This window comes from Balearica regulorum, chromosome Z, assembly GCF_011004875.1.
Source record: "Balearica regulorum gibbericeps isolate bBalReg1 chromosome Z, bBalReg1.pri, whole genome shotgun sequence".
Taxonomy (NCBI): domain Eukaryota; kingdom Metazoa; phylum Chordata; class Aves; order Gruiformes; family Gruidae; genus Balearica; species Balearica regulorum.
In genome coordinates, this window is record NC_046220.1 from 72,920,331 (window position 1) to 72,944,982 (window position 24,652).

General features: G+C 34.8%; 1 protein-coding gene across 2 annotated transcripts in view; it reads right to left on the reverse strand.

Annotated features, from left to right (window-relative positions):
* Positions 1 to 24,652, reverse strand: part of WDR70 (WD repeat domain 70) — a 150,521-nt gene that overhangs the window by 47,482 nt on the left and 78,387 nt on the right. For both annotated transcript variants that reach the window (XM_075740041.1, XM_075740042.1), the window contains exon 10: positions 15,683 to 15,857. In XM_075740041.1, coding sequence (XP_075596156.1) covers positions 15,683 to 15,857 — 175 coding nt within the window. The remainder of the gene's footprint in view (positions 1 to 15,682; positions 15,858 to 24,652) is intronic.

Genomic DNA, 24,652 nt, shown 5'->3' on the forward strand with positions numbered 1-24,652 from the left:
TTTTTAATATTCTGCAGTTTTTCTTGAGCAACTGTAGTGTGATGAAAAACCTACATAATCAGAAAAAAACATAAAATATAACATCTCTGTAACTATACTTTAAAATTTATAAAATCTTAAATCCTTCACAATGAATCATGCTTCATGTCATAGAGCTATGAACAAAAATAAAAACACAAGTGTGAAATGCTTAGTTGGAAAATGTTGGGCTGTTAAGGAAAATAGCATTCTTAGAAGAGAAGCCATACAGCAGCATAGCCAGTCAAGGCGAAAAAATATTTAGCATTTTGTTAATTGCAGTTGATCTTTACTGGGAAAAAAAAAAATCTCTAACACGTACACAGAAGGCAATGATGCAAGGCACCTTATACACTTGAGTATATGAGGGTTTAGACAAAACCAGAAAACAAGCAGGCTGGCTTGCCTTAGAGATGTCTCTGAACCACTGCAGAGTGATAAAAAAGTCCTTCCTACCTGCCCATGCTTCCTTCCCAACTAGAGCATTCAATTTCTAAGAATATTACTGACCACAGAAATAATTTCTTCTTGTTTAAGTTAATTCATCATGAAAGATTTTAGGAAACCATTTTAGAAAGATGGCTTCTTAAAAGAATTGCTAAATATTTGCCTAATGGTTTGAAAATGAAACACCAGCTGAATGTTTGTCTGCACTGTCAAACTTTGCATTTGAGAAAATAATCTATCTTGGCCACAAAACCAATAAATATTACTAATAAAAATAGCTTTTGGAAACTATTCAGTTGGCTTCCTTTGGGGATTTTTTTATGCTGCATGAGAAAAACGTACAAGGATGTAAAAGAAATGTTCCCTTGTATCTTTTCGTAACTTTTCTAACCCATCCCATGCTATTCTAGCAAATTTACGATTTTCCTTGTTTTTACTCTCATAAATATGGCTTCTGTAAACCAAAAAACCCCAAACCAACCTCCTTTTGCCTCTTTCAAAAATAAATTCATCACTCTTAGACTTGCCCAGCTGTTAAAGGTTTCTTTGCCTTCCAGAAAAGAATCAAATCTGATCAATATTTTTCTGTAAAAATTACATTAAAATTTTGTGAAGATGTACTAGAACCCCACTGAAAGTCCACAGATTGCTTCAAACTCACCTACGTCAACACCAGATGTTTCACATCAATTAAAAGTAGCGTTTTGCCTACCGGCAATAAATAAACAAAAATATAAACAGAAAAAATATAAAGGAGCTACAAAGATGTCTTTAAAACTCAAATACAAAGTGGTTCCCACCATAATTCTATATAATTTCTCATATTTTTTCAGTGCTCTCAAAGCCTAAGACCCATTTTAGTGATCTTATACAGGCACAGTGTGAACAGAGTGAAATATAACTGCAAATATACAGAAATTCACATAAAGCTAATATTTCTGGTTCAGTAACACTTGAGCCAAAAAAAGGTGTAGTTTGCAGTGAGTTATCAAAGGTGGCTCTATAATAAATTTACTTAATTTTTGGAAAAAAAAGTAGCTAAACCATGTATATTCTAACAAGAACAGTCATTTTCACTAAAATTCTTGTAACATATAGTGAGCTATTATTTCTTCTACATTATTTGATTTTTCTGACAAAAATGTACTGCAAACCATCATGCCGTATTTTCTCTGCTTATTAATTAAAATAATACAATTTTTTTAAAACATGGATTTGGTTTTATTTATTCGGGTGGAAAGGCGAAGAAGGAAGAATTCCTCAATTGAAAGCCTAAGTGGTACTTTGCCACATGAAATATTTCAGTGATAAAATGCACACTCTTAACTCAGAGCCTCAGTGGTTTATAAATAATGTTGCATAAAGTAGCTGAGATTATTAGCTCAATATACTTAATGATTTTCAAGGACCATACATATTTGGATATTTTTTTAAAGTCTCTAGAAAACAAAAAATGCCATCATCATTCAGCAAAGTTGTTGAGACAAATTGGTTTTGAGAAGTTAAAGGAAACTCCTTTTCTTCTGTTATAGGTCAGCTGGGCACTAGTAGATGGTGGGGGATACACATGTTTTTAATAACAAAGATATGTTGCTATTAATCTGCAAGACACAGAGTTGCTAAATGCCCTCAATTTCAGTTATCTCTCAGAATTTTACTCAGTGAGTTCAGCAACTTCAGGATTAGGCCCCAGAGTTACGTATGAGTACAATGTAAAAGTAAGAAGCTCACTGGGAAAAGAGAGAGAGAGAAACGCGAGAGAAACGCAAAAAAGTAACTCAAGCAAACTTTTCAAGCAATATTCCTGTCTCAGTTTCATGATTACTTCTTTGACATTGCTTCTTTTCTCACAATAATTTTATATAATTGACTAGCTAAATAAGGAAACAAATAAAAATGTCTACACATTTGTAAGCAAAAAATTGGCAAAGTAGAAAAAAATTTCAAAAAAGTGTTTTCTGCAAGTAGTTTATACTAATTGAACACAGTGCTCCACAAGGAAAAGAAGTAAATTCCCACTTAGCTTCAGAATCTGTAAACCCAAAGTTACAGATAACAAATTCCAGTGTTAATCACTACTTCCATGTGCACAATATGCAGTTGTTGAAAGCTCTTTTGACAAAATGTGATTTTGTTCAAATATAACAAACTACAACTGAATACTGCATTTCAATTCATCCAGCGTTTAGCTCAGAAACAACATACTGTCTTAAATAACTCTGGCAGTTCATCAACTTCAACATAAAACCCCTTAAAATCTTTCATGATTAAAGATACTTTGTAAAATAAGTTATATTTAAAACCAAGATTTCACTGCTTCTGCAAGATGAGGCTCTGGTATACTTGGATTTGATTTCTGATACTCATATTGAAATGACTTGAAAATGAATGTTTCTGGTTTAAAACACACTGTATATTTATCCATCTACACTGCACAACACCCAGTTATATCAGGTTTCCAAGCTAGCCTGCACAGCAGTAATCAAGTACCTAAGCATTAGGCATAGTGAAAAAATTTGTAGTATCTTTTAGAAAAATGTGGTTTGCTGTTCTGCAGTGAGATTCCTCAATATATTTCAAACATGGATTGTTTTTAAAATTATTTTCTTTTTTAACAGATATTAAAAACAGGTTACTGTTTAAATGTGAGAGGATAGAATTCCTTTGTTTGTAATTAAGGTCCTTCAGTCTCATTTCATATAAACAATAATCTGACTATTAATGTAAAAATGTCCTAACCAATATCCAAGACTCCCTCAGAAGGGCTGCAGTGTCTCCATACCAATTTGTCTCTGAGTACAAAATCGTTACAGAATTTTTCTGCAATTAGCCTTCTCCTCTAATATTAATGTTGCTTCAAATCCCTCTTTTCTTATTTCCATTTTTTTATGATGCTCTGTAGCAACTCTCCTGACTACAATTCTCTTTCACCACTAGCGTCTCTAAAATTCTTCTACATCCAACAATAAGATTCCTTCCACTTCCTCATCCTAGCCTTCCAGTTTAATTTCAGCACAATATTTCACACTCATGGCTGGCAACTTCAGATTTCTTCTCTATCAACAGTGGCATCTTCAGAGCATAGGGACATACACGAATCGCTGTTTGTGAAAGCCATATCTCAGAAATCTCATTTGCATAATCCACTTTTCACCAAATAGTTCTGTGTTTCTTTCTCTCTCTCCATTACTCTTTTTCAGACTTTTCATCCAATACTGCCTTCTTCTCCATCCTCATTCCTTGTCAAACCCACTTAAATTCGTTCCTGAGTCTCCACAGATTTATCCCTGACAAACCCAACAATGCTACCCTATCCTCATTCTCATCAGCCTTGGAAAAAAGTACCCATTTTCTATTTCCGTTCTTCATTGTTTTACAAGGTCTAGTATCTCCTGTACACCTTATACATGTTGGTTCCGTTCTTCACTATTCCCTCTGGTGCATGATTCTCTCTCCTTTTCTCAGCCTCACTGGCTATTCACCATTACTCAATACCCTTTGTCACTGAACTTCTCACTCCACAAAGTATTTTTAAAAATTTTATTCACAACCAATATTTTTATGCTATTTTTATGCTATTAAACTACGTTCCCAGAAAAGATAGATCGTTCTCTGTCTGCTGAACATCAAGTTCATCTTGACATAATTTGTGAATGTTTAACTGGTAACTTAAATTCAACATGATGAAAGCTGTTGTGATTTTCTTATGGGGATAACATATCTCCTCAATTTCCCTTGAATATCTAAACTTTTAACCATTTAACCATCATAACAGAAATTGATAACACACTGATGTTTTAGTTGTTGCTGGGTAGTTGCAGTGTCTACACTAAGTAAAAGACTTTTCAGCTTCCCACACCCTGCCAGGTGCACAAGAAGCTGGGAGAGCACAGCCAAGACAGCTGACCCAGACTGGCCAGAGGGATATTCCCCATCATGTAACCTCATGATCCAGATATAACTGGGGAACACGGTTTCACATCTTGGAAACAGAATGGGTTTTGATTGTTTTATTTTCCTTTTGCATGTGGTGAGCAATTGCATTTGTGCATCACTTGTATTATTGTTATTATTACATTATCTTCCTTTCTTATCCTATCAAACTGTCGTTATCTCAACCCACAAGGGTTTTTTCCCATTCTCCTCCACATCCTACTGGGTGGGGGGAAGCAGTGAGCAAGCGGCTGTGTGGTGCTCAGTTACTGGCTGGGGTTAAACCATGACAGTGACATATTGTAAAACACATTGTAATAAATTCAATCAATAACCTGTTGCCATTATTACTACTTTGATGTATTTTCTCTCTTTGTTTCTTTGAGAACGGTTCTTTACATTCAGGATCCACTGTCGTCTCATTTTGTCTTCTTTAACAGCTGTATTTTACCAATGACTTAAATATATGTTCCTCCAATAATAGCAATTAGAGATCAGTCACTTAATTCTCAAGCACATCTATGTTTTTCTTTATGTGAGAACAACAAAGTCAAACCCAACAAAGTCAAACTCCCTTTTCCATAACAAATATGAACATACAGTAAACTATCATTTAAAAATGACCAAAAAAAACCAGGAGACAAGTAGCAACTGAGTTTGCATACTGCCTTGCTTTTGTTTGTTGGTATAAACCTCTTAGTAACTTCACACCAAAGGATTCATTTTCTGACATAACCACGTTTGCTTCAGAAGAACAATCAAAACTCAGGGGTTTTTTATAGACACAAACACACAGCAGCACACATTAGCACAGCCCTGTCTTGCTCTCCTACCTCAATGTAATAGCCAAGAAACAACAGTGACCTGTCTGGAGTACAGAAAACATTCCTATACCCCTATCAACTCCTACCCAGTTTGGCACCACACTTGCACACATCAACTATCAAAATCAACCAGGCATTTGCACATTTGTGATGAGTGACAAGTCAATGGCTGGCAATGCAATGCTTTCTGCTGACTACTTCTGAAAAATCACTCAGGCTCTTGAAGGTGGTCTTGAATATAAGCCAGTCCTCCCATTACAAGGGCAGGAACACACTACCTGTATTAGTTGTGCTTTTGCAAGCCCTGTTGAAACAGCCTTTACAAAGGTCACAGCAGTATACTCTGGTGACCTCAACAAGATGAAATTTGCTTACAGCTTTGGGGCTCAATCTGGTCTCTAAACAAGACCACAGACCTGCATATTGGTGAGGCTAGGGAGTTAGGATACAGTGCCATTTATATGCTCTTACCAGGGTACGTGCTAGCCACAGCAGCTACATTCATCAGGAGTTCTTAGTGTCCATAAAATACATGGTCCATGACTATACAAAGATTTGGATTTTTTCAGAATATTTCACTCTTTGTACATGAACTAGCACAGTACTTTCTAATTTGGCCATTCTATTCCAACCTTAATAAAATGCTTTATATGTAAAATCAAATACAAATTAAGTTTTAATGCTGAGTACAGGTGACTCCTTTGAGCACAAAACAGTCACAAGCCAAATCTGGAAGTGATACATATACATGGTAAAAAGTGAAATAGCAAGCATAAAGGCAGTTTTTCAAAAACCCTACACATTGCTTAACCTGAATGAAAATTACAAAAGTTGAATTATCTAAGAGTACCTTGTTTAAATTACTAGAAGTTAGACTGATTATACACATTCAGAAATCCTATTAAACTAGAATTTCATTATAAGTTTGTGGGCATACTTAGACACACAGAGAAATATTGTGTATGTGTTTAGGCATAATGTGTGAAATACACAGGTAGTCGTATCCAACTCCAAATCTAGTTATCTATCTCATGAGAAATTTAGAACTTGGTTCGAGGAAGGCAGCTGTTCCATGGACGTATCTGATTTCAGTCTGTGTAGTATCACTGCAGTCATACATTAAATACAACACAGCTGGGCAATGCTCCACCTATTTCACCACCCTCTCTGCTGTTCAGCACTAACATCTGTTGAAAACAAACTTTAGGAAATAGGGATATCATGAATAAAACCATTTAAAAATATTTTGCACTGGAAGAAGTTTTACTTATTCGTAAAGAAAGCCTCACATACATTCAGTTAGTCTTTAATTATGAGATTTATACCTAGAGTTGAAAGAAACTTGCTCCCTGAAGGCTGTCTTACAAAAAATATAATATTATTACAAATACTTTTCATTTTGTCTGACTAGTTTAGTTCTGTACCTGCTGCCAAGAGATGGTGTAGTTGTGCAGTTTATCTTCTCACTGACAATCATGGACACAAAAATAACTTCTTTGGTTTATAATCTTATTATGAATTTTCTACAAATGCCATGCAAACTTTTTTAAATTGAAGTTGACTAGACTTATGAGATGTTTTTTTAGAAACTGAGGGCAGTCTGTAGTGTATTACGGCCAACTATTTAAGCACATTTAAAACTGTATCCTCACAGAAGTGCACCTTTTAATGGATGCAGTCATGAAATAATCGTTCTCTACATAGAAATAGTTTGTTCTTTAACAAACTTCCTCTGAGTCAAGTGTATGTAACCTAATGTTACAAACAAAAGCTATGTTTCACTATAATTTATCTTCTTCTTGTAAGCTTCTCAATTTCTAACAGATTCATGGGGAATTTTTTGTATTAAAAATATGGGTATTTTTTATAATGTCATAAAACTGAGCACATTTCAAAATAAATCACACTCATTCAAATGAACTAAAAAAAATTTAAAATACATTTCTGTCTGTTTCTCTTTGGTAAGTTTATCTTTTCTAAATCGAACAGTTATGAAAAAGGTTATGCACAAGCACCGCACAACATTAAACTATTGGTTTTCTAGGCCAGAATGCACTTTCTGATAGTGGTCAGTGACAGGAATACATGAAAATCCCAAAATTCTTAAATGGGAAGAATTTGTTACCCATCTTCTACATTAGACCTCTGGAAAAGTTAGAAATTTGGTAATATTTAAAATGAGCACAGGAAAAAATAAGAAGTAAAAGTTTACTCTGCTATAGTAATGCAAAAAATTAAGAAGGTACATATAAAATATATTTCAAAAGTTTAAAAATTCCAAATCGTTATTTTAAGTTTCCATTAAAAAACCCTACTTCTGATTTCCTTTTCCATTAAAAAACCCCTATACCTAAAACCCCAACCCAGCTAGATCTTAGTACATATTTTCTAAAATTCACTTCGCAATACTCTTTATGAATACCCCAAAATAGAAAGCTTTCTAAAAGTTATGAATTTATGACAAAAGTGAAGCCTACAAGAGATACATCCAAATAGGAAGCTGGAAGGGTGTGAAGGGCCCATAAATTAAGCCAAGAGATAAAGCATGCATATGCAGAAACAAAGTACCTAATCTTCACTCAATATGTTCCACAGATCAGAAGTCATCATTTCCTACCTTTTTTGTTCTTAAATAAACCCACTTGATGAAGCTGTAACAGCTTTCCTTTTGGAAATATTTTAAAATATGGGAGTTTTAGGCTTCTCTAATAAACTTAATGATGAAGAGTTATACAGAAATATATTTTCCATTGCTTTTACGAAATTCACAGGGTAAAACCTGCTGTTCATCTCCTCACTAACTTCAAGAAATAGTGACATACTATGAACGATAATGAGAAACATTTGGACACAAAACTAGCTTCCTAATACACACATCAAGCGCAAAAACATTTTCATAATTTACAAGCCCTATCAGGCTCTAGACCAATTAAGTGTTCAGCTTGCTTGAGCAGTGCATATACTGCAGTATCTAAAAGCCATTTTTCTGATAAGCCACACCACTCTGGAGTTCGCTTCTTGTCAGAACAAAATGTAGCATCTGTACTTTTAACTTTTTGTCTCTGCATAAAAGGAAAATTTTCTCTAAAATAACAAAGCTAGCTCAAAAAGGCTCTTCTATTTCTGTTTCATTATTTTATCTATTTCTGTAAAATTATTCATGTTACATTATTAACACTGCAATATTAATAAAGCCAATCATGTTGCTATAATGCCTACTCTTTTCTTCTCAAATTGTCATTTTAAAATTATTTCTGTAAGCTCTACTGTTATTTTTCTAAATAGTAAATCAAAGAAAGATATATAATCCTTGAGGGATAAGCCTTTTTCCTTTAACCATACATGAATCCAAAGTAAAATCCTTTATGCTATTTTCATTGGGGTGTGACAGACTTCAAGATTTAGAATTGCCTTTCATCACTATATTAGATAGTGCAAACATTTAGATAGTTCTTAACTATAAACTGTTTATTACATAAGAGAGAAATGCACTTAGAAATACAGCAGGGCACATTTTATCTTAGCATATGATTGTCAGATTCTTTACTGCAGCTAGCTTCAGGGTATAGATAGTGATGTACTGGCTAAACCAGACGTATACAAAAAGGAATAATATATGAATCTGTTAATATTTGCTGCTGGCAAGCTTGTGTGTGATTTCCAGTTTCTGGAGCAGAGGTCTGGCACATATACATATGGAATGAAAGGGTGGGATATTATGGATATGGAAAACTTACCTTAAGTTTGAAAGGGGAATATAGTATATTTGGATATCTTTCATCTTGTATTTACACAAGAAATTTCCAGATGTAGCCAGACTGCCCTCTTCAAAGCATGAAGCATGTTACATACTTGGGGAAATTGGAAGAGTTGCCTGCTGTTTAGTTGTAGTAGAAATATTCAGCAAATTTAAGGATAGTCATTGTAAATTGTTTCTATTAAATATTGACATTTCACTGGAATAATTTTAATGCTGTGAAGATATCAATATATAAACCTCAAATTCTATATAAGTAAAACCAAAACAAAATATCCAAACAGACAAGTGAATATTCCATGGCCAAAATAATGAATAAAATCTAACTGGTGGAAAAAGAGCATAATCCTGGAATGCTCTGATAGACCAGATGCCAAAGACATACTATGGTCTTTGCCTGGTAGAAACTGTTTCTAAAAAGGCACATGCACACTAGAAAAGCTTTCTAGGAGACAGACATAAGACATACAGCTCAACAATTTATTGCATATTATATATGCAAAAAGCATCCTATAACTGTGCAAAGATCTAACAGTCTTATCTTCCCTATGCATGGGGAAAGTCCTCAAAAGACCTTCCAATTAATGCAGAAAATATTTACAGCAAGTCTCAGATCTTACTACTAGTTTTCATTATTTCATCTTGGCATCATCAGCTGTAAAATCCATCAAGAAAAGCAAAATAAAGTTAACAAAAAAGTTTCCAACTAAGAGCTGGGCTTGGATTCCCATTCCAAAACAAAAGGGTTTTCCCTATTTAGGGAAAAAGAAAAAAAAAGCATCTTACATGATCTTTTTTGCATCACCTAAATTTGTGTCCTTAGTTATACAGTATTTCTTCAAAATGGCTCCAATACCTGTAAAACTTTACATCTCTGAAAACTCTACCTTAAACCTTCATGCAGCGCACCACAAAACTAAAGCTTACAAAAACCCTTTCAAAGCAAACAATCACTAAATATAGAAATGTATTTATCTTACATCTATAAATCATGCAATTATTTGGAAAATACTTTTAACATGACTATTTGCAATTAAAATGTACAGACCTTAGATCTGCTTAACTTCAGTGAATACTGTGACATTCCCATTTTTCTCCCCCTTATATTTTGAGGATAGGGTGGCTTAAGGGCGTGTGGAAAAGAGGTTATTGGGATTACCACTTGATCACACCACTTTTGGGGATATTGATGTGGGCAGTATATTAGCATAGTCCTGGATTTCATTATTATTATGCATTTCAAGTTCCGTAAAATCACTTTGAGTTTTAGCTAAGTAATTTAAACTGGTCAAAATACACAAATTATTCTAGCAATTTAAAATCAAAGGTTTTAAAACCAGGAAAAAAAGAAAAGTGGGATATCACACTAGCAAAGCAGTAGTTCAGCAATACTGTAGTCAATGCTCACTTCTGAGCAGAAAATAGCTGCAGAATGGAGTTAAACATACCAGTAGGTCTTTTATGACCTAGTAAAAAACCAGAAGTTAATCACTAGTTATAAAAATCTTTCCCTGAGCACTGAATCAATTTGTGTTTAATGAGAATTAAATGATGTTGAAAATCATAAAACATTGCATCTTTCCTGTTGAAATTTACTCTACGTAAAAAGATAAACCCGGTACAGATATAGCTGTCAAAGTTAATTCTTTACTCCTTACAGTGCAGCCATTAGATAGCTAAAAGCTTATAAAAAGAAACCTCAATGTTTCTAAACAGACCCAATTTAATATAGCTAAAATCAACAACAAAAAAAACGAAAACAAGACAAGATTTTGAGTGTACAAGATGTTTTCTTAAAGGCATTTAAAAGACATCACTCCTTACAAACTCTGCCTCCCCAACATCCTTATGAATACATTTGTATCACAGCCACAAGGACACACCGTAAAGTATGTGATGTGTGAAACTCAGAAACATGATTCAGACTGCCATATGCAGAGAAGTTGTTTATGCAGTCCTGGGCTGAATGCACCCAGGAAAAGCTGGAGGGAAAATTCACGTAACAGGTAGCCTCATCAGGTGGTTTGAAAGACTAAAAAAGGCTAACTAAGAGGTTTAGCTTTCTCACCCTAATAAATCCTATTTGAAATCAATGAAAAAACATCTCGATGCTTTCCTGTTTAGTGTTGAAAATAAGGGGAGCTTTCCTGATCATTAAAGAGTTCTCTATCAATTTTAACTCACAATAAATTTTTAACCTACTCACCAAGAGTACTAATGGTCTTTACAAAAATGGCTTTAGTCTTCCTGTATCTCTATGAATGAGATATTCCCATTTCTACACAGGAAAACTGAGTACACAGAGGTTTACTGACTGCAAGACACACTTCATTCTCGATAGTCAAGACTGGTGCCACAGATCAGCTTGTTCACCAGTATGTATTACTATTGGTCTTATAAAAAGCTCTAAATGGGCAAGCACAGGCAAGATGAGGAATTTGAACCTATCTGAACTGCAGGTAAGTCCAGTGGTTTTACTTCACTGCCCTGTGAATCAGTAATTTTCAAGGTCCTGTCTTATTTTGACCACTAATGCTCTCCAACTCCCCGTATTTAAATTGAGTTCTAATGTGTTATGTTAGATTGAATATTTCGCACTATTGTTTCCACTATTCATTGGAAATTTGAAGGAAGTTATTTTTTATGTCCTTTGAAGATGTTATTTTAAGCCAAGCTGACAGTGTTCATAATATTTCAAACAAGCTGACAGATTGTTCTGCTAATGTGCACTGTAAATGCACATGTACGTGAACCTTAAAGAAAAACCATGCACTGACAACATATGTGAGAAAATAACACAGATTTATGACAAAACGAAAAAATCCTCTGAGGCAGGTGATTATAATGGATCATGATCATGCTGAGGAAGTTTGGAGAAAGGCAAGGCAGAGCTGGAATGCATTTGGCTAACTTCAGCATTAGCAAGTTACCAATGACAGTGTCACGAAGACAAAAAAAGTCTTCCTCCAAAAGTTCCAAAAGTGTTTTTACTCTCCCTACATACAGCTGGGAGATTTGGAATTGCACCAAAAAAACAGTGGAAGCAGAAAACTGAATGAAACACTCATGGTGTGCATTGCTAGTCAGAACTAAAGAAGGGAATTGATTATGCACCAAAATCACTCCCTAGGCACAACAACATAATTAAAAAACCTCAGATACTGAGGTGGCTCTAAGTGGCTTGGAAAAAACAAGTAACTCATGACCCTAACTTACAACAAACAGCTACTTTGACTTCAGCAGGGGTGATGAAACATGGGATAGAAAAGATCTTGTTCCTTTCTAAATAATTAAAAAAAAAATCAAATAATTGTTTAATCACATCATTCTGGACCAAGTTCTACACTACTGAGCGGCAAACAGACGTGACACCACAGTGGTGATGGGGACGCCACTACACAATAGGCTGATTTTTAATTTGTCAGCCCTTTAACAGACACATCAGTAGGATCCCTGTAGTCAGGTGTAAAGCTATCAAGCCATGTGTGGAATAGAGGATAATAAACCTATAACCAGCAGTCAGAAACTATGGCTAAAGTGGCCAAGGAAGATTTCTTGGAGATTCGTCAGGGAGCTTCTGCCACCTCGTAAAGTGGTACAGTCTTTGTGAACCCCCAGAGGAAGAGTGGCTTCCAGCAGCACTGCAGCAGTGTGCCTGTCTCTAACCAGTGCCCCTTGGCTCTAGCAAAGGACGTTATCAGTCCCTCCTTCCTATCAGGGTGTCCACTTCTGCCCTTGGTACTGCCGCTTTCATGACCCTTCTCCTGTGGGAAAGTAGGGACTTCAAGTTTTCACTGAAGCAAACAAACTTCCCGCTCTCTGAAGTGGGCTCTGTGTTTGACAGGACTTTTTACTCCTGTCGAAAATAAATGTGTCTAAAAACCTCTACAGACAGCAGGATAACAGGCACTATGGATAGCACATAGTATGAGCTGTAATATCTGGTAGGAACACCTTACTGGATTTAGTTTGTGCTGTTGCTGTCATATGCAGGAACAGTGGTATGAAATGTCATTTATATTTTTGCTTAAATGCAAAAATAGATCCAGACAGTCAAAACAGGCCTTTATCGGACCAGCTCTGCCATGACACTACGGTCAACTAAGTTACAGTTAACTTTAAACGCCTTCCTGAATCTTTCTTCCTGCTGCATATGTGCCAAAACCATAGTCTAAAATAATAATGCCAGAATAATTTCTAACTGATCAAGTATAAGAAATTATAGCAACTATTTTCTGCTTTCAAACACTAATGACTTTTGTTACAGACTCAATAGAGCCTTCTCAAGTTAAACACAAATGCTGTCTTAATTTTGACTTGAAACAGATCTATACTGTAGTACAGCAAAATCTTGTGTATACAGCTCTACACTTGTTTCAGCAAAGTCAAATGATATTTGCTGGATAGGAAATAAAAAAATTCTTCCTCAAAAATTAGAATTTAATATTTCAACTATATATTTCCTCAAGCAGTTTAACCCTCACCTCTTGATTCTCCACAGATTTACATATTTGCCTGTATTACCTGCAGTTCGTACCCCCAAAACAGTACCGCTTTGTCATGACTTAACATTTTCTTGTTCGCCTTTGCAAGCTCCTCTGCATCCTGTCAGGCCAGTAAGGGTTTTCATCATTCCAGTGCAGGAGTCAATCCCATCCTCCTTTTTCTAAATTCTACTTTGAACACATGTTCCTTTTTATTTTTTTCTTATCCCTTCTCCACACCCCAACTGTAACATGAATGCTTTTTCTTTTTTTAATTATTTCATCAAGATGTCTTTTGAAATGCCCGATTTTAACTACACACAGAGATTTCCAGAGGGTACCAGCAGTTTTAGGTTAGAATGTCACTAAAAACCCAATTTACACTGTTCCTTTACACAAAAATCTTGTCATTTCTTAATGACACCAACAAAAGCAAAGGCAAAAATTCTTCAGGCTTTAAAAATAGAAATCCACACTACCAACTTCATTTTCCACTTCATTTCCATAGGAAATCACTTCATCTTGCATTGTTATACAGGGGTCACCAGTTGGAAATTGCACAAGATGCACAGGATATATCTTTGAATTATTCATAATCACCTTAAACTGCACTCAATCAGCTTTGTAATATGTCATCTTATAGACACACAAAAGTTCAAAAGGAAAAGCACATGAAAAAGCAGACTACCAAGAGCACTATTGTTAAAACTACACCAGAAAGCTTAATATTTCAATACTGTGTATGTTAAAATAAACAACATACACAGGTGATGAAAGCCAGTCTCTGAAAAATTTATTATTCTGTTAGAACAAGTTTACAGTTCGCATGAATTCTCAAGCTTCATGTCATTAGGAAGTTTTACTGGGTTTATAGTGGAAATAAAAACAGAAATAAAAATAGATGGCAATCCCAAAATACAGGCTGTACTTTGAATATGATCAACGGGCTTTCTTTTCCTTTTTCATCTATAGATTTCCTCTTGCCTCCAGCAATCAAATTTTATTCAATCTTCATGAAAAGTTCCCTAAATTGCCTGTTTTCTTTTTAAAATCAAAATTTTTGAAAGATGAAGTTGAACAGACTAACGTAACTTGTATTAGTTCAGTATTATTTCCCCAAAGCCATCCTATTGGAATTGTATGGCTTTCAAGACTCATGATGTCAGCTGGATTCAAAGGATCCTGCCCCCGCGCCCCATCCTACCTCCCTCCCTCCATTTCCTCTGTAATCTTACTTTGGCTTCCAAAAAAATAGACCTTAATCTCATTTTCTCTTCCTATGCATGCTGTAAGTACTTAGCCCATTGAAGCGAAAGGGACTGTGTATCAATTCTTTGGGTAAGATGGGCATATAGGAGATATGGATGATTATTACGATGATTAATTTTAAAAGCAGAAAACTTTGCCTGCTGAATTTGCACTCAACATTGCAAAATGAAACTCCTGGAATTTGACTGGTTTGTACACTACTGCACAAAGCAATAGGGAGCAGATTGCTCTAAGCTTCAAATTATAAAGTCGTAGCAAGAATTGTACATATTCTTTGTACATAAGATTCATAACAATTGGAAATTCAATTTTAAGTTCAATATGAACAGAAGAAATTACAGAGTATATTTCATAATTTTAAAGAATTTGAAATAGTTCCCATTCTGACTCTGACCACACTGCATTTACATAAATTGTTCAAATTTGCCTCAGTGTTAATTTTTAAACATTGGACAATGTAACAGCGTTTGGCTTTTAATGCGCAGCATTACTCTTATTATCATCTACTTGCATGCTAATCTCCTCTGCCTATTATCTGGATGAATACCTATTTTCAGTGTGCAGTTTTATGAGTTATTGCTTAATGTATTCAATATCTCAAAATATGAAAGTATACACTTTTAATTACATAAGAACCAACAAGTAATGACAGCTTTTTTCAAAAACATCACATCATAAATGAATAATAGTCTAAATATAGGTATGTGGCCATCTTTTTACTCAGTGTTTTGAACTGAAGAGCAGCACACCAAATGATCAGTTGTAATGAGGAAGAAGGAATATTAAATTTTGTCTATGAGTTATTTAGTTTTCAGGGGCAGGAGGGGGTGGGTGGGAAAAGGTGGGTGAATAGAATGTAAGTATAAAAGTACCAAAATTGATTTTATCAGCTTCAACATTCAACACTTGATATATTAGAAGCATATATTGTTTTCAAATACTTGACTTACACTCATATTCCTATCCCAGATCTGGATGGAGCCATCTTGACAGCCAGCTGCAATAAGTCTGCCATCTCTGCTGTAAGTGCAAGTTGTAGGAATCACTCGTTTACCTTGAACTGATCGTGGTTTGAATACACTCTTGTGCTTTTTTTCATTGTTAACATCCCACGTCCTCACAGTTCTGGAAAAAGGTTTAAGTAAAGAGTTGTTTTAGATAAAGTTAATACATATGAAATAATAATTCTTATCATATACCCAAACACCTTTTTCAGCATAAATGGCATATAATATTGTTCAAATAAAGCTGTAATGGCAAAATAGCATTTAAGATATGGTATGGCAGTCATGAAACCAATATGACAAGTAAGAAACACCATATTCACTAACGTGCATGTGTGAAGATTAAAAAAAAAAAAAATCAGTTCTTTGCAAACTCTCATGTAAATACATATTTACAACTGGACAAATGACCAAAGGTTAATATGCAGGTAATACATAGTCTCCACAGTCACTGGAAATCAGGAAGATGAACGTAATTAGTCCTTTACAAGAATGAAGACTTCAGGAAACAGGCATGAATGCTTATACAAATTCATTACCTAAACAGATTGTCTTAATTGTTCTGACATGACAACAACTGACAAACCTGCTTTTAACTGGCAGTATTGCAGACTGGCTGGTTATTCTTGAGACTTTTCTTTATTTTAAATAATTAATTGCAATATTATTGTAGTTCTCTTCCACAAATCCTGAAGGTCTTAAGAGTTCTGTTGTGAAACTGTTCTTCAAAAACTTTACAAAGACTCATTTGTGTACTATTGTTTTCTCAAGTTGAGTTTTTCCGACATTATTAGCAAAATAAATAGATCTTTTTTCTTTTTAATGGAAAGAGAGTATCTGCCTGGATCTTCAATGTTTCTTAGATACACAAAAACATTCAAATGAGAGAGAACTAAAACACTGAGATACAGGTGGACTCTTTAAACTGTCTCAGATACAAATGTTTTCTGTCCATACAACATGTTGAGTTCTTTCCAGATAAAAATTCAAAACTCTTCTGGCATCTAAAGCAGAGAAGAGTCTAAGGATTTGGCAAAGGAAGGAAGATCATTAATTGAGAAAGAAAAAAAATCACTAAGTTCTCAAGACAACCTCATTTGTTTAGACTATACAAACATTGCCTATGATCCAACAGCACGTAATTCACTGGTCTCTAGCAAAGGCTACAGAGCTGATATATATACATAATTCTAGGATAAAACAGACAAGAGAATGAGCTGGAAATAGCTCATAGTAGTTATATTTAATTGCACATTTAATGACAGTAATGAGAAATCAATAACTGAAGTAGAATGAATCTCCAGTTGTCCATAATAAAGTCATGATTAGTCTCATTTTTAAAAGTCTTCAAATCTCGTATCTGTAAGGCATCAGTTTATTGCTCTACTTCGAGATCTAGCATAAGACATTCAAGTGTTCTGATGGTTGGTTTGGGTTTTGTTTCGGTTGTTGTTTTTTTTTTTAATTTTAAATGAAACATTAGATTATGGTGTATTTTCTAGGGTCACTGAAATAAATCCATGCTGCTACATGGAACAGGTTGCCCAGCAAGGTTATGGAGTGGCCTTTCTTGGAATCATTCAAAACCTGTCTGGACATGGCCATGTGCTATGTGCCTAGCTGATACTTCTTTGAATAGGATGGTTGGATTAGAGGATCTTCAGAGGTCACTTCCATCCTCAACCACTATGGGATTCTGAGATTCCCCTTTTCCTCTCCATGTGTTGTCAATAACCACATCAGTCTCCTACCTTTCAAGAGGCACATTGACACTTTCTCCCATTATGATATTTACTCAAAACCCGAGTCTTTTTCCAGACCCTTTCCCTCATAACATTCAGTCCTCCAGAATTTCATTTGAATATTCTGTACCTCCAGCCTCTCTTCCTCCTCTTGTGATGACCATCTCATCAGTGGCATACCCACTTCTCAGATGGTGTACCTAGTAACATGGTATGTGCAGGGAAGTCTAAAGCATGCCGCTCCCCATTTGCCTTTTTATCTAAGATGCCTCACAAGCATCTCCATTGCAATTCCAAAAACAATCTCTGAGAATCCTTCATCAACCTAATTCTTCATTTCTGCTGGCACAGAAAGAATTTTTTAAAGCCTTCAGTGTCCTCTCTTCAGGGCTCAATGTCCTGTCAAAACCTCAGTCACTTCACAACACTATAGGACTTATTCAAACCTTCGTATTCATTTTACCTTTCAACTGTAAAGAAAGAGGTAACACTTGTAGAGTTACTTGAGCTGCTGCTTCTGCTGCAGACAGCTGGCCACACTCCCTCACATATGAGTTACATGCCCTGTAAAAAATGCCCACATAGCCTATACTATGTGTTTAATGACCTCTCAATGTTTCCTTAATGTTCCCACAATGAATGTGTGTTTAGTGTTGCCTTGTGGCTACTGGATCTAACTATAAAACTTTTCTACTAAAATGAAGAAATCTTTTGTAAGAAATCAACTATATATATTTCTCACAAATTGATCAATCATTCCCAGAGAGCCCTTATCTCTTGAGCTAAGACTGAGCTCTTTAATCTCTTTTTTTTACATCAGAACTTTTAAGTATTTTCATTCTTAATGGAAACATTTCCAATTTTTATTAAAATTACTCATAATACCATGGACAAAATTTCAGCTTACTACATGAATGGATATTAAAATTACTCGTAATACCATGAACAAAATTTCAGCTTACTACATGAATCAATCGGCCCACGGTTTCTCACTTTCCACCAACCAAAACATTAGGAGTCATCTATAAATGATATATCTTTTCTATTTTCCTTCAGACCAGTGATGAACTAGAAACGCAGGGATCACTGAAGGACCTCAGAGAGATACTTTCACTACCCCATTCTAAGGGCCTTCATCACACAGTCTGACATAGACCAATTCGTTCTGACATTCCTCTTTTACACTCCATGCTCTGTCAATACCTACGTGAGCATCCCATCTCTTCTTTCAGCAGGCACTTTGATGTTTTCCCCCCATCTACTGTATACACTTGAAACTAACTTGAAACCTTTTTCCAGTCCCTTTTCTTCACAATACCTAATACTTCTTAATATTTAACTCCTCCCATTCTAGCCAGCAGAAAAGGGGATAAACAAGAAAGGAAGCACAGAAACCCAAACAATTTACCTTCAGGGAATATGTCTTTAAACTGGCAATACGGCAAACAAATGTTAACTAAGGCTGCTTCTGTATTTTCTCTTCCCTTCTGCTACTGACCCTCAATCACCATACCATATCACAGTTAACTCAGAGAGCCGAATTCGAAATTATGCATCTGTTTTTTTACAGAATATTTTGTACCATTTAATGGTTCTTCCTCCTCCTCAGACATAGCAAAAAAATAACTAAGATTGCATTACAAAAGTTTCATTTTCACTTCCTAAACTACTCTGGGTCCAATCTAATGTTGTTTGTGTTGAAACAAATAAAAGAGTTTACCCCTGATCACATGAGTTCCAGGTCAAAAAAGTGCCCTCCTTTTACTAAGAGTATCTCCCTAGGCCTAAATAAGTGTGGGATGAAATAACAACATTGTTTTATGCTCGTGTTGCAGAATTTAGCAAAAGTACAATACTAATATTTATCTGTTGATAGGTATAACCAACATATTTTTGCATTCCACTGAAAATAAAAGGAAAACATTTCCTGAATGAGGCTTTTTTCCACCTGAAAATGAGCTATGTTTAATTAAAGTTTGTTCTTTTGTAAAAACAACATATAGGGATTTTTCTTTAAACTATCCCTCCAACATATAATCTTGTTATTTCATCACATCAAATACGCACAGCCACATAAATATTTTTAATTTCTCTTTCATAAATTTTTTTCAAAGAAAATTTCCATGAAAAAGGCTCCACATACACAAGTTTAAATTTAACTTTTTAAGTGGTGGATTCCACATCTGCAAAACAGATTTTGTAAAGTTCTTATATTTGCCAAGAGCAATTCAGAGTGACTTAGAAAAGGATGGGAATGTTCTTTTGGAAAGGTAATGTGGATATTTTCCTGACCACTGAGAAGTTAAATGACCCATAATAAACAACTAACTAAATTACTGGGATTCAGGAGTGGTTTGGTGGGGGTTTTTTGGGTTTGGTTCCCCCCCTTCCCCCCAGATGGTTTTTCTGTTTTTTCCTGTTTTTTCTAATGTTCTTATACTGTTATTACTAAGTCAAAATTTCTAATAAAATTAATTATTGACAATGCTGCTGTATTACACAAATTATTAAAGGTATTTATGTAGCTGCATTTCCCAGTCTGCAAGCATGGAAAACTTCTCTAAGTCCTGATTCAGCAAGCCACTGCCCAGTCTAATACAATTCTAATACAATCTGCTGAAATTCAAGGAGTGAACTAATTCAAACATTAAAAGCCTGACCTGTCAAATTCCACTAAGCTTCTCTGCCGGTCCCATCTCCTCTGTTTCTACTGGACTCCAAAAATCTCTTGCACAATACTGAATGTTATTGGCATTTAATACAGTATAAATATATGACATCTACTCTTAATTATTAAGTCTATTCTTATCACACTTAAAATACAAAGAAAGCAACAGAATACAATATTGCTAAAAGTACAGATCAGGTTTAATGTTGCATATCTAGTAACTATATTATAATGCTTATCTTTGTAATATATTATAATGTCTACCTTTGTAATATAAGGTTGCCCAAAAAGGCTACTTCGGAAAGCTATAATATACATTAAAATCGCCATACAAATACTGCTGCAATGGAATTTATCAGCGGAGCACAGAATTCCAAGTCATCTTATAAGTGACAGAAAACAGATTTTTAGAAGTGTTAAATTAAGACTCTTTATAAAAAAGTGCTCTTAAAGCAAGACTTTAAAAATCTTTTTTATGATATAAAACAACCATACCTACACAGGAATGAAATGAAGATGCTTACATAATAGGGTGAAAAATTACCTAGAGAAGAGTATGTAAAGAGAATATATAGATAAGAAATAGCTGAAAAGTTCTGTCAAAATGCTCTTCGTGCATATGGTAGTACAAGACTACATCAGCAAGAAAACCTTCATTATTGTATTCTCTTTGCTCTCCTTCTACAGAAGTTATAGTCGTCCTGTGTTGAGCACATGGGACCCAATGAAGGTTGAATCACCTGCCAGATACTGAAAAAAATTTGTACACACAAACAGATGGAGAAATCCAGGGAAAATTTCCATATTTGTTTGGCAGAAAAGCTTCTAAATAAGCTACCTACTCCCAGCATCTGAACAGAGCTAAAATAATGTAAACCAGAATACAAGACAAGTAACATCCAATGTAAGTAAAATCATAACTATGGAAGGAACTGCCAAAAAAATTGACACAACTTAATAATTCATAACAATTTTTCATCTTCTCTATTACTTAAATAATCTCTAAATGTAAAAAACAAACAGAAACTTTAACAATTAGAACATTTTACCAGAGTAAGAAATAAACACATCAAAATTCATTTTTATGTGACATGCAGCAAATGAGTTGAACTAACTATGAAAACATATTTTTCCATATTTCCAAATAAAATTGGTAGCCCTTTTTTCAAAGGAGAAATTACCATCATTTGCGTAATTACAGCTGAACAATAATTACTATTTTTGCAGGGGAAAATAGATTAAAATCTAATAACAATGAACTGGAACTACTCCCATTGTCCAGTCCAAATAAATTAAAAAGCAACTAACTCAAAATTGAAATGACAAAGAAGCATGTTTGAGAGAGAATGGACAGTAGACATTCTGAATTACCAAGCAAAAATCCTGCTGCTGGCCAATATATGCAAGTTTTGAGGAAAACTAAATTGGAAAAGGAGGCAGAGAAGAACTGACTATCAATGAGTATTAACTGGGCTACGGAACCAGAACTCCTCATAGAGGTCAGGGAGAAGAGCAGAGATGGAAAGACACAGACTGGGTAAGGAGAATAAAAGCAAGGGAACAGAATATAACAGTTATAATGTCATGCCAGATTTGGAATAACTGCTTTCAAGTCACTTGTGCCGCCCGTTCGTGGGAGGAAAACAGCAGCAGCAGCAAATACTAGTCCATTATGACATATGATTACTTCTGGCTGAGGAACTGGCCAACAGATGCATTCAGGTACAGAGCTACCCACTGATAGGTCTATATAACCCCTTTCAGGTTATAATGAATGCACAGTTGTAAAGACACAGTAGAATACTTGACAACAGAACCTCTTTCTTATGCATAAGAAGTCTGGTTTTACAGAAATACAAAGCACACAAGCTTTCCGGACTGAGTAATTTTTGTGTTTTCCCAGATTAAACCACTGGTCAGGCTAACAACACAAAAAGGTATTCTTCAAAAAGTAAAAAAAAAACCTTAGAAGTAGCAACAAACTTCCTAGAAATAAGCTAGTAATTAACATACTACAAATTTTACCAATTTAGTATTGACACATATCATTCAGGCAGAACTCAGATTTAGAAATTATTTGCTTAAGTCATTCAGCCGTCCAGTCCCTTCCTTCCTCGAGGTTATCAATAGGAGAAAAGAATCTCTTCAGTCTATACAATTAATTAGGCCCTTGACCATGCAATGATGAACAAAGGGACATCATCTACGCATCTCTTCCTTGCTTCAGTTTTTGCATTACAGGAAGAGTACCCATGGAGAATATAAGTAGAGTTGGAGACACAACTAATGTACAAAGCCAGCCAATGTGAAAAGACTGTTTTCTCAATAATTTTTTGGATCAGCAGATCCTGTACAAAAAGTTATACTGTATTTGCATACGAATTACATATCTATTTCAGCTACTCGCTTCTATGGGCCGGTCCAAAGTGATGGAAAAAATACCCTGTGGAATTTTGAACAAAATTTTTTTAAGTACATTGTTAATTCTTTCAAAACCTGAAAATCCCCCAAACTATTTGCACATCATCTCATCGAAATAACCAACTCCAAAATTCCATCATTGTCAAAGATTGTTTTACATATTCCATTGGCAGAGAGAAGGAATGACAAAATACAACACTGAAAACAATAATCCTACATTAGAAATATTGATATTTATCAACTATCAGCTTGAGTTAACAGCTGTTAACTCAAAGCACAAGGAAGAGCATTCAGTCATATATATGGGAAGATTTCAGAATGGATCAAGACTCCGCTCTAGAACTTTTTTCCCCCCGGTGAATTCCCACTGAACTATACTGTGCAATGCAAAACTCAGACAACTACCTTGTTATCTGCAGTCTTTAACTTCAAAGATTCTGAGTACTTTAATTAAAATCAGTAAGTTTCACCTGGGCTCTAAAAGTTTTACAATATATTTTTTCCTTTCTAGGAAGATTTTTCACAGATTTTTAAAAGACCCTCAAATTTCAAACTACACTTGCTCTTAACATATCTAAAGAACATATCTCATTTGTTTGCTAAATGTACAGATCTTCAAATAGTTATTTGTAAATCAAGTGTTCTTCATAATTAAAACCAGCTAGAAAACACATTACATATTAATGCATTCTTTTTACTAACAGATGAGGATACCAGCAATCTACTTGGAATGTAATTGCTATCCTGGAAGACACTATAATGTATTAAAATATAAATAATGTACAGAAAGGTAGAAGATCAAAAGGAAAGTAAATTATAGAAAATTTTGATTAAAGACAAAAGAATAACATTACTATATGTCTTTTCCATTAGCAGTTATTGGAAAGATAGTTCCTATGTAGTTACTAGTTCCAATGCAGTTACTAATGCTCAGAAGAGTTTTCCTCACATCAAAACAAGTAGTCTGATGATAAGTAAAACTTGGTGGGAGAAACTTTACAACCTCAGAAGAAAAGATATGAAAAGATGGGAATGAACATACAAGTATAAAAAAAAAAAAGCTAAGAAGGAATATGGAAGTGAAAAACAGATCACTTGTGGAAAAACAAAAAAGGTTAAGTAAGCTAACTGCTGGACAGAAAGCAGTAGTAGAGGGTAGGTAGGCATGCAATTATTATGCCAGTAAGAGTCCATACTTCTAAAGAAGGAGGATTAAGATTCCACATGCATCTTATATTCAGTGCTGCTGAGAATATAGAAAAATAGAAGAAATTTAAAACCAGTGATTACATTCTGAAGGCAGGATAACTGTCTGGGGAGGGGGGGGGGTGGGGGTGGGGTGGGTGACAAACAAAAATTCCCCACCAAACCAACCAAACAGCTTTAAGAACCAATGCACAATAATAAATTACACAAAAGAAAAATTATGTTAACTGAAGCTTTAGATATTTTTGAGAGAAGAATCCATTGCACTGAGCACTATCTTAAATACATTCAAATTCTATAGAAGATAAATTGGTAGGCAATTCACTGAGGCATTTAAAAAAAAACCCACCCACAAACATGCTTCAGAACTCTGTTTATATTCCCAAAAGAGTGATACAGAAAAAGGCCTCTTCAGACAAAGAAAATGGTCTTCAAATTAAAGGCATATACTATACTGAAAATAGCAAATGCAGGGCTCATAAGTTAATAAAAATTAATTAATTTCGGTGTTCCAAACTGTGTGGCTGTGGTGTTTCCTTCCTTGAAGAATTTTTTCTTAAGTTTAACTCAAGGTAGTTACAATGGATTCAGTCTATTTGACAAAACCCCTTCCATAGGCCAATTTACAGGCAAAAACTGAACATGCCCATTGTGCCTGAATTCCTATTAGCCTTTGTTCCTCAGTATTTCCTTAAATATTAAAGTATTTCCTTTTGTATTTCCCTAAAACATTGAATATATTTGATCACATTAAGCATTTGGGCAACTAGACTGCACTAAGAGAAAAAAAGTTTGTTAGTTTTGAATGACTTTCTGGCTGGCACTGACAGCTAATTTGCTTTGTTTCTTGTTGATGAAGTCTTCACATACAAATCTGAC